The sequence below is a fragment of the Periophthalmus magnuspinnatus genome, chromosome 7, assembly GCF_009829125.3.
Source record: "Periophthalmus magnuspinnatus isolate fPerMag1 chromosome 7, fPerMag1.2.pri, whole genome shotgun sequence".
Taxonomy (NCBI): Eukaryota; Metazoa; Chordata; class Actinopteri; order Gobiiformes; family Gobiidae; genus Periophthalmus; species Periophthalmus magnuspinnatus.
Window position 1 is genome coordinate 1995726 of NC_047132.1, and position 11476 is coordinate 2007201.

At 40.5% G+C, this 11476-nt stretch overlaps 1 protein-coding gene across 1 annotated transcript; it reads left to right on the top strand.

Moving 5' to 3' along the window:
• Positions 1 to 792: 792 nt before the first annotated feature.
• Positions 793 to 10403, top strand: dffb (DNA fragmentation factor, beta polypeptide (caspase-activated DNase)). Its single transcript, XM_055222934.1, has 7 exons — positions 793 to 984; positions 1451 to 1577; positions 3738 to 3920; positions 4637 to 4716; positions 5588 to 5761; positions 6265 to 6365; positions 7339 to 10403. Exons 1-7 carry the CDS (start codon positions 862 to 864, stop codon positions 7781 to 7783), a joined length of 1233 nt encoding a protein of 410 aa, XP_055078909.1. The 5' UTR covers positions 793 to 861; the 3' UTR covers positions 7784 to 10403.
• The last annotated feature ends 1073 nt before the right edge of the window (positions 10404 to 11476 follow it).

An 11476-nucleotide genomic window follows, 5' to 3' on the forward strand; every position in this document is an offset into this window, starting at 1 on the left:
AATTACGAGTTTAAAACTCGTAATTTCGACTTTCTGTGGGGCTTTTATTTTTTTTTTCATGGCGGAAACGGGCTTCCATATGTAGCACACTGCAACTGAGTGTACAGAGCAGAGGAGACAGGAGGAGGACTGTTATGTTTATCACCTACATACTTTTAAAAAATGAATAAATTAAGCTCCAGTAAAGTTTCTGGCGTCTTGAACAAATCAGTGGGCCCTGAGTGCTGTTCTGACCACTCATGAGCTGTGCTCTGTGTCTGTGAGCGCTCGTTTTCCTGGTCTGAGCAGAGTGCCAGCTGGTCACAACCCCGCTGGTTTATTGAGGAAATTATTAAAATACCAAATTCATTTAATCAAAATTGATAAGGTTCACTTTTTGTAAATGTTACATTCCCAAAATTACGAGTTTTAAACTCATAATTAGTAGTTTTAAAACTCATAATTACGAGTTTTAAACTCATAATTAGTAGTTTTAAAAGTCGAAATTACGAGTTTTAAACTCGTAATTACGAGTTTTAAACTCATAATTACGAGTTTTAAACTCATAATTACGAGTTTTAAACTCATAATTACGAGTTTTAAACTCATAATTACGAGTTTAAAACTCGTAATTTCGACTTTCTGTGGGGCTTTTATTTTTTTTTTCATGGCGGAAACGGGCTTCCATAATTACTATATGGAGATGTTTTATTTTTATTTTTATCTCCCTGCTAAACACTGCTTACGGCCCTCCACTTGAGGGCGGTAATACATTTTTTAATTACTCGCCAATTGCCCAAAACAAGAAGAGGAAGACGGAGAAGTGCCGAGCCAAAAGCACGTCACCAAAACAGGAGTCCCGGGTCGGTCTGTGGCTTGGACATGTTTGGGCTGTTCAGGAAAACCAAAGCGGTAAAAGTCCGCGGCGTGAGCGACAGTCGGAAGTACGGAGTAGCGGCCCGAAGCCTGAAGGAGCTCACCCGAAAAGCCTGCCAGTACCTCAGGGTTAGACACCACCCGCTACTTTTACTTTGTCCGCTGTTTCCGCTCTTCTTCGAGTCTAGCCCTTCAAGCTCCGCGCGCAATTACGCATGGCACTGGAACAGAAATCAGCAAATCTCACTTACTGTTGATATAATTTGGAGGGAAAAAAACATTACTTAAATAGCTGGAACAGGAGCAGGACCGGGGGCAGTTTGATTCCTATTATTGGCAGTGCATGTTGGAGTTGTGTCATTGGGCAAGGCACATGAACCAACTTCTTGTGTCCAGTGGCTGTGAGTACACTGGGTTTAGATTGTGAGTGTGCAAACCTCTTATTCTTTTTATATTTGAAAACAAGCAGTGGTGGGTGGTACTCACTTACATTTACTCACATTTACTTGAATAACTTAAAAAATATATATATATTTATATTTTCAGAGTATTTTTCTAGCAGGCTAGCATGACTACAGCTGTATGGTTTGTGCAGGTACCCGTGTCTGGAGCCCAGCTGTGCCTTTCCTCTGATGGGACGCTGGTCACAGAGGAGGGCTTTGGGTCTCTGCCAGAGCACTGTGAGCTGGTGCTGCTGTCCCAGGGTCAGAGCTGGAAGGGGGGTAGGTGGCATTCCCATTGTCACATTCTCATTGTAAAACAAACAGAGGAAGTTGCTTGAGACTGGGACAAAATAACAAAGTAATAATGTATTTGATTTGTATTGTACTATTCAGGACATTCAGACATGCTTTTTAATTCAATAATACTTTATTTATCCCTAAGTTGACAATTCAAAAGGCACACAGAGCAGTTGTACATAAAGACATCACATAAAAACAAAGTAACACTGTAACGCCCAAAATCACAACAACAGTTGTCCCGAAGGGCGTTCGTGTTTTGGTTGATGGGGGAAACCGGAGTACCCGGAGGAAACCCATCCAGACACGGGGAGAAACATGCAAAACTCCACACAGAAAGGCCTGGGCGACCCGGGGATCGAACTAAACCTTCTTGCTGTGAGGCATGAGTGTTGCCACTCAGCCACCGTGCTGCCTACACACAAAAACAAACAGGAAAATCAAACAACAGGAAAAATCGGCCAGGTGAGGAGGAGGGAGGGGGTGGAGGAGGAGAGGGAGGCAGGTGGAGGAGGGCCAGGTGGGGAGGAGGAGAGGGTCCAGCTGTCATCGGGGCATCTGAAAGAGTTACAGTCCACAGGGGGAGTGGGACAGGGGACAACATGTGAATAGCATTGCTGATGAGAAAATAGGAGGAAGCAGAGGATAGTGCTCAGGTTGCGATACTTCCCCCAGCTTGTTATCTCCTACTGCAGCCTGTCTTATCCCAGGTTTAATGTCACTCCCAGCCAATCTGGTCATAGTTAGTTCAGAGTGACATTAAACTAAGTAACCTGGTTATTAGCTATACTGAAGAGCATAAGCATAGTTACATTGCACCATTCCCTTATACAGACGCTTTACATTGTATTATTTATTCACTGCATCTGGTGGTGTTGGTGGTAAGTTACTTCTGTAGCCATAGCTGCCCTGGGGTAGACAGGCAGGAGCAAGGTTGCCAATCTGTGTCATCACAATGCAGCTGTCTTGCCTAAGGACACAACAACAGTATGGTGTCCTCCACAGGTACAGTTCTTTGACAAGACATTTAACCTGTCTCACCTCTCATGTGTGAGTGGTTTGTTGATATAAAACATTTTGATGGTCTTGAAAGTAGGAAAACTTTATAAATGACCCAGAGTAAAAGAAAAATATCAAATCTATCAACTGGACAAAATGTTGTAGGAGTGAAGACATTTTGCTGCTCATCCAAGCCGCTTCTTCAGTTCTGGTCAGATTGCTGGTGGACACTGCCTTATATCTATTTGAAGGGAGGAGCTAACTACACTGAAACTAAAAACGCCTAAAGTCTTCACTATTCTGAATGGACTGCAGTGAGCTGTACATTGGAGAAACGAAACAGCCACTCCCTAAGAGGATGTACCAACACCGTCGTGAGAGCTCCTCTGAACCTCAGTCCGCCGTACATCTCCATCTCAAAGACACTAACCACTCCTTTGAAGATAGTGAGGTTCATATCTTAGCCAGAGAAAAGAAATCTCCTATGAGCCAGGATGCTCATAGGTGTGAAAGAATCCATTAGGGGCTTGAATGGTTATGCTAAATATGACTCTGGCTAAGTGCACACTTAGGGCAGCTCTATAGATCTAGCCTACAAACAGAAACTAAACAATAGGTGTGTTAGTTTCAGTGTAGGTAGCCCCTCCTTTCAGATAAATATAAAGCAGTGTCCATCAACAATCTTACCAGAACTGAATAAGCAGCTTCGATGAGCAGCCAAACATCTTTACCCCTCAACGTTTTGTCCAGTTGACAGATTTGTGTTTTTTCTGTTACTATGGATACATATAAATTAGCATTTATCATTAGAGTCATGTGACCTGTTCACGTTCTTGTCGGTGGTCTTCTAAAACACGGGCAGTTTTGCTTTGCTTAACAACATTTTAAAGGTCAATAATATTTGATACAGATGGCTGGGCAACAAAAATGAATATTGTTTAAATGCAGAGTTTTGCTGTAATTCAGTGGGTTTGTGGGTCTAGTTAATAACAGAAATGATCAGTTTCAACATTGTGATTTTATCTTTTGGATATTTCATGGCAAAGTACAACGTAATGGGGAAAAAATTGCTCTTCTCTGAAAACCAATAGTTTTCTTGTTTCATTGGAGAGCCCACTGCCCTTCATGTTGTGTGTGTTACAGTGGTGAGTGAGCTGGAGCGGTTGCTGAGTACAGACCTCCGGCTGCAGTTGGTGGAGGCAGTCAGGAGCCTACTGTCTGACCCTCCCTCCCCCCAGAGACACAAGCTCCTCAGGGACATGCTCCGGAACCTGGACGACACATCTGAGAAGGAGACCAGGGACCAGGACCTCCAATGGTTTACCGGTAACACAACTCACTCAACATTCACATGCACTACTATAGTAGTACAACATAAACAGCATTACTACTTATTTCTTATACTTGAGCAATATTATTTTTTGCTATGTAAATGTTTATTTCTTTAATATAAAATTGAAATAACAATGAAATTGAATAAATAAACAGTTCTGGCATATTTACAAATGTTTATTAATGTGCATTGTCCCTGAAATAAATAAATAAAATAAAATAAAATAAATAAATAAACAAACAGTGAAGGATCCAGAAAATGCAAAAGCAATGGTTTAAACAAGTGAAGACAAATATTAACCAAAACTATACTACCTCTCCACCACCAATCAACCTTCCCAGCCCTCTCAGCAGTAATATTATTTTAAAGTGACAATACTCTGACTTACTTACTTACAGTATAATAATGAGTTCAGAGATTGGCAGTGACATTCTCAGTCTTGTAGAAGAGGCATGAGGCTGGAGTTGTAACACAGGAGAATTTGATTTACATCAGTACAGGGCCCAGCACCCGGAGACATGAAATTTCAACACAATGAGATATTGTTGTCCATTCCAGTCTAGTGCAGTCTAGTCTGGCTGTGCTTCTGTTGTAGGGAGCATTATACCTCTGATGATGTAGACTGAGATAACAAGAACTGAGCTGGCAGTGAGAGAAATAGCATTTCTGTGCTGTACTGAGCGCTCTAACATTTACATTGTCATTCCAGGAGTGGATTCTCGGTTTAAGACCAAGTCGTCCTACATGAGATTTAACTGTGAGGCCAGGATCCGCAGCTACATGAAGGAGGTACCTTCACTCACCGACTTGGGCCCTCAGAGCTAGAACAGACACTATCGGTCATTATATTCTATACAGTGAAATCCACTCTGGTACTGCTTAGTTTGAATGCCGTTTCAAGCCAGAAGTTAAAGTTCATATATTAGTTTTTCATTTTGGTGAAGTTTATGATTTTACTTCCTGTAGAACACTGGCAGCAGATATTTCAGGTCATTCAGTTCTGTTACCTAGCTGTAATAATAATGTGACCAAGGGCCAAAACTTAAATCAAAAGTACTCAATAGTTATGATTAGACTAATAAAAATATATAACAGCACCTTTATTTTGTTTAATGAAGATTTAAACTGTCGTCCGTGTTGATGACAAAGGTAGAGGGATTCTGAACTCATCTATACTTCCTGTATTTCTGTACATTTCTTAATTTATGTAAAACTATGATAAATATTTAACACTGGAACAATCCTCCCAAACCAAACGGAATTAGAAAAAACATGAAAACCTGTCATATTTACTTTAACCAATCAGAGATTCATTTTCTGCACTACATCTGTCAGTGGAGACTGCCATAATTTACTATGTATTAGAGGGATTTACTAAATTCAGAAGCTTTTTTTTTAAATTATTTATTCATTTAGTGATTCATTGTTTTATCTAAAGTTGAAATTCCTCAAGCAATACCAGACTGAATCAGGCTGAGTAATAATACAATGACATAGTCTATCTGTCTGACCAGCCTGGCTACTTTGGAGTTGTTTGTGAGTTGTTTGTGAGTTGTTTGTGAGTTGTTTGTGAGTTGTTTGTGAGTTGTTTGTGAGTTGTTTGTGAGTTGTTTGTGAGTTGTTTCTGAGATGTTTCTCAAATGTTTCTCCTGTGGTGCAGGTGAGTGAGGCTTCCAGGTCCATAGAGCAGGCTAAGATCAGGGCAGAGTTTGAGAAAACGCTGCAGACTCTGTGCCACATGCTGAAGGAGGATCAGTACAACGGAGCATACTTCGACCGCACTGAGGAGGAGCAGAGCCGGCTGTGCACTGCAGAGGGATGGTTCACGTGCCAGGTGTCACTCTAAAGCCTCCTTCACCCCATAGACTGTAAATACATACTACATAGCTAACCTACTAAAAAAAACATTGCTCCTCTCTCCGTAACTGCTGCTGCCATTTTAGTCTTTAAAATGTTCGTTATAAACCCACTTTACATTTTCCTGGATTTTTTATTTCACAATTTTGTCTGTAAATAGGACATGGTATGTGCATTAATAACAGAGAAATCAGGTGCCTTCTTTCCCCATAGTTGCTCCCCGCTAGTGTTTGGTTTGATTGACAGTGTTGCTAAGCACCCACCTCCTGCTAAACCAGCGGTGTGGGCAGGAAGAGTTACCTTCAACAGCTTCACTCCAGATTAGCTCTTTGGTTGCTATGATACTCGAAATACGGAACTCGGCTCCTTTATTTTAAGACTAAACTAAAAGACTTGGACAACAGAAAAGTTGAGACTTCTACCACACTGGTGCCCTTGGTCTCCTCCTCACTGTGGCTGTGTCCTGTGTGTCCTGTGCAGGGCTCGTTTGATGAGGCTCTGTGCCAATCTCTCCACTCCATAAACCCATACAGCAGCAGAGAGAGCAGGGTGCTCTTCAGCACGTGGAACCTGGACCACAGGTAGGCACGTGTATGAATGTTCCACTCACACACTGCATGGTTGTAAATGTGTCTGTTTGGATCTGATGTAGGCCCAATCCCAATTCTTTTTTTGTTCTGCTTTGAGCAAATGACAGTGGTGCAAAGCAAACTCACAAATATCATCACTTCAATGACATTTGTAAAGTTATAAGACTGTTCCTTTTTGCTTTTGTTCATTTCACCAGCGCATTTCGTTGTTTCTTCAAACTCCCACGCCTTGGTTTGAAGCGTGCATCTGAATTGGTTCTGTTTGAAGGGGTGTACAGTCCTGCTGCTAAAGAGAGATGGGATTCGATAGAACTGTAGTTTCTATGGTCATGGTTGGCTGCTCTTGTGGCTGACTGACTGTCACACACAAGATAAAAACTAAAAAAGTTTAAAAACTGCTCAATTTTTTTTACATAATATTTTGAGATTTTGACCAACTAAGAAGTGCAGCTTGGGCAGTTTAAAGGATGGAAGTTTAGGACTATTGGATTGTGCGATTTGAGCAGATTGCTTTGCCTGTATCCATGGCGACCCTGCATGAAGCTATGCTAGCCATCTAGCTCTGAAATTCTACGCTGCACTGACACTGGATCTGATGACCCTACCTGTTGAGCTGCACTGAGACTTTTGTTTGAGCTTTTCTATTATTTCTCAGTATTTTACTGTCCCTCTGGGATAAATAAAGTGATAATGATTGATTGATTTACCCCTTCAGCTCTCATAGCTGCAGAAAACCAAGGGCTAAGGCAAAGACCTAGAGGGTAGAATTGGGATTAGGCCTTAGTCCTGATTGAAAACTGTGTTGGTTAAAAACTGAGCTCTTCAATAACTAGGGCATTCCAAATGCATAAGGTAAGTGAGGAATGACTTTTTACAGTAAAAATCAAGTACAGCGACTTTAATCTGATACTTGTATATTTATTATTTTGTGATTCCCTGACATAAGACCTCTCCTCTTGGACAGGATTGAGAAAAAGCGCAGTATCCTCCCCACCCTAGTCCATTGCCACAAGAAATGCTCAACCTCTGGCATCAGCGTCGATTACTTTTACCGGCTTCTTTTCACCCGCCACAATCTCAAACTGGTACACATCGCCTGCCACAAGAAGGGAGCCCACAACCTACAGTGTGACCCCGGGAAGGTCTACAAGCGGGGCAGGCAGAAGCTGGGAGGAGCCAAGGAACCAGCGAGAGGGAGGGCCAAGGAACCAGCGAGAGGGAGGGCCAAGGAACCAGCGAGAGGGAGGGCCAAGGAACCAGCGAAAGGGAGGGCCAAGGAACCAGCGAAAGGGAGGGCCAAGGAACCAGCGAAAGTGAGGGCCAAGGAACCAGCGAAAGGGAGGGCCAAGGAACCAGCGAAAGGGAGGGCCAAGGAACCAGTGAGAGGGAAGAGGAGGCGGCTGCAGTGAGGGAGACTATAGGCCTGTCACAATAATTACTATATCGACTATCAATCAATATACGATGCCTAGAACAGTATATTTTTAGGCTCAATATTTATCTTTCATTTTCTTTGGGAAAGGGGAGATAAGATTTGAGTTGTAGATGGTCGATTAAGTCACTTTTATAGCTAATTGGTTAATTATGCTTTTTATTTGTTGCAGCTCATGCTTTTTAATGATAATGTCTATTTAGTATTTAGGATTATTTTGCTTTTAATCAGTGCCATAATGTAGTTTCAGTATTATCGTTTATCACAATATTTGTCTGGAGCAATATATTGTGCTTCAAAATTTGTTATTGCAACAGGTCTAGGGGAGTACATAGTTGCCAAGTTCACGTCTCATAGTGACTTTGGCTGTATTTGTTTGGAAAGAATTACTTTTCTAGCAAACCTTTAGTCCTACATCTGTAATATTTTTTATTGAAGTAATAGTATTCTTACTTGAGTAAAAGTTTTGATTACTCTTCCCACTGTGAGTAAATCCACAAGTCACTAAATCTATATATCGACAATATGAAATGATTTGAACATTTGTGTTTCTTGCAGCGCTCCTTCAGATAGGATTTAGTTTTGTGACTGTCTTATATCAGATTTTGCGCATTATTTAATGTTTAGTCAAATTACATTAACTTAAAATTATAAATCAGATGGTATGGCCTGACAGTTATTCTTAAAGTTACTCTTACTTGAGTAGTAGTTTTCCCAAATATTTTACTCTTTCAGTTTTTGGCTACTCTACCCTCCTCTGGTAATGACCATATACAGTTTATAGAAATTTTTGAAAGAAAAGCTGTAACACAAGCATTAGCACTTGCTCAGCTGTAACACACAACGTTTAACTCAAAGGCTTTGTCACTTGTACCTCTCTGAAAATCTGGCAACCCTGTGGACTAAAACCTGACCCGAAAACAATCGTCTAAGTAGGGCTGCAATATTTCGAAAAAAAATATCCAGTAGCGATTTTGATTAGATTTGTAATATGTGTTTAAAAAGTAGGAGTTTAGATTGCACATGCAACACTGGATGGAAATAAATCTTGTGGCATTATAGAAGCTTATTGAAACAGCAAATGTGTGCCGTAATCAAAGCTAAAGGTGCTCCAACAAAATATTAGAGTGTGTGACCTTTTTTTGGTGGCGATTTTTTTTTTTTTTTTTTTTGGGCCAGGCAGTGTAATTGTGCCTACTCAAATTGTGATTTTCAGTGGAAGCAGACAAATGCAGGGAAACACCAAAGAACCAGCATAGAGGATAGTATGGGGAGGTGTGTGGGACTTTTTTTTATCTGACCACTGCATTTACAATTCTTCTAAAGTACTCAAGGTTCTTACAAAATGTGATCATGTGCAATGAAGGAACTTTATGTAAGATTTTGAGATTTTTTTTATTTTTTTTTATTCCATAAACATGATCTTACTGTGTCCCCAAATACGAGGTAAACAATCAAATATAGCTTTAACTGATAACATGTAACACTGATTTATTCTTAATCACAAAAACATTGGACATTATGTCCATGCTGTTTGTTATAATTTGGTGTTTGGATAATTGTCTTGATAACCAAATCAGAAAGCAAACTGAGCCTCACATTAGTTCATTTCAATGCTGAAATCTAATAGGGTTAAAACCAAAAAAATAACTCTTAATCCTTACCTTTTTAAAACTGTAACAATACAGGCTACATATGTTCCGTTAAAGTGGGAGCCGTGGGATATGTTCCGTTAAAGAAGTGAAATATTCAAAGAGAAGCAATAACACGGAGATGTTATTACTTCTCTTTGAATATTTCACAGTATGGCATTAAACTAATCTATCTCCATAGTGACAAGCAGTTTGTCAGTTTATTTGAACAATGTGCAGAAATGTTCTGAGCTGAATCGCTAGTTTCCATTTACAGTCCCTAAATTACAGGAATAGATTAGACAATGAAATTACATCCTATCAAAAATAAGAACAATTCCATCCTCTCCCCTCTCTGCTGCTCATTGTTGTTGAAAATTGCTATTTAAAATAAATAAATAAAATTATAACAATGATGTACGTGTGTCACAGACTGACTGTACAGCAGACACAAGCACGATGTGTCTGCTTTAAGAATGATCTAGTTTAATAAAACACCACCAGATCTGTGGAGAGGAGGCCGTGTTCACTGACAGGTGTAGTTCCACAATATCAACACCTGTCACCATAAAACATGGGGGAGAAAATGCAAGATAAGTTTAATGCCATACAAACCAGACAAAACTATAATATCTCTATGGAGACAAGAAACTAGCAGAACCTCATCAGAAAAGTTACATAATGCGTCTTACATTTAATAAATTTGTCTTTTTAACATTTTAGTGTAAACTTGTTAAATGTGTAGGTTTGTGGTCTAAATCTGTCTAGACTGTGAAACCTCTGACCAATCAGGTGTGAGAATTATGACGTGATATACCTTAACAGTACACCTCATTTATCAAATGTATTTATATATGTGAGTGAAACTTTTCAAATGGATTATATGTGGACATTACTACAACACTGTCTTTTTATGTACATTGTCCCTGATGAATAAACAAATAAAAATGAACCTGAGCCACTACTGCACTACTGCGCCTCAAGCCAATTTGTCCTCTTATCTGAAGGTTGACTGCTTGATCCTGTCTCTGGCTCTCCATACTGTTGTATGTATGTATGTATGTATGTATATATATATATATATATATATATATATATATATAGATATATATAGATATAGATATATATAGATATAGATATATATATATCTATGTATGTATTGATTACAAGAAAGTCTACGACTCAATGCCACACACATGGATCACTGAATGCCTGGAGCTGTACTACATCAACAGGACTCTAAGAGCCTTCATTGCAAACTCAATGAGGTTGTAGAAAACCACCCTTGAGGCCAATGACAAGCCACTTGCACAAGTGACCATCAAATGTGGCATATACCAAGGAGACGCACTGTCCCCACTACTGTTCTGCATAGGCCTGAATCCCCTCAGTCAAATCATCAGCAATACTGGCTATGGATACGACTCAGGAATGGGGCCACCATCAGTCACCTCCTCTACATGGATGACATCAAGCTGTATACTAAGAATGAGCGAGACATCAACCACTGATCCACAGCACAGACATTGGAATGTTGAGAATTGAGAAGTGTAGCCGGATGGTGACAAAGAGAGGGAAAGTAGTCCACACAGAAGGGGTCTCCCTCCCAGACGAACAATAGCAGACACTGAGGACAGTTACAAGTACCCTGGTATCCCACAAGCAAATGGCAACCTTGAAGAGGAAACAAGGAAAGCAGCCACGGCCAGATACCTCAGACGAGTAAGACTAGTCCTGAGGAGTCAGCACAATAGCAAGAGCAAGGCAATACCCAGGCAATAAACAGCTACGCCCTGCCAGTAATCAGATACCCAGCAGGAATCATAAGCTGGCCAAAGGAGGAGATACAGACCACAGATGTTAAGACCCGAAAGCTCCTGACCATGCATGGAGAGTTCCATCCCAAATCCAGCACCCTGAGACTGTACGCAAGCCGTAAGGAAGGAGGCCGAGGACTAGTGAATGTAAGAGCCACAGTCCAGGATGAAACATCCAAGATCCATAAGTACATCAAGGACAAGGTCCTGAAGGACGTAAAC

Excerpts from the sequence above, each read along its gene's own strand:
- dffb (XM_055222934.1), top strand. The coding sequence starts at position 862 with ATGTTTGGGCTGTTCAGGAAAACCAAAGCGGTAAAAGTCCGCGGCGTG. Across the intron at positions 3,921-4,636 it reads GGACCTCCAATGGTTTACCG|GAGTGGATTCTCGGTTTAAG; the intron begins GTAACACAACTC and ends TTGTCATTCCAG. Across the intron at positions 6,366-7,338 it reads ACGTGGAACCTGGACCACAG|GATTGAGAAAAAGCGCAGTA; the intron begins GTAGGCACGTGT and ends CCTCTTGGACAG.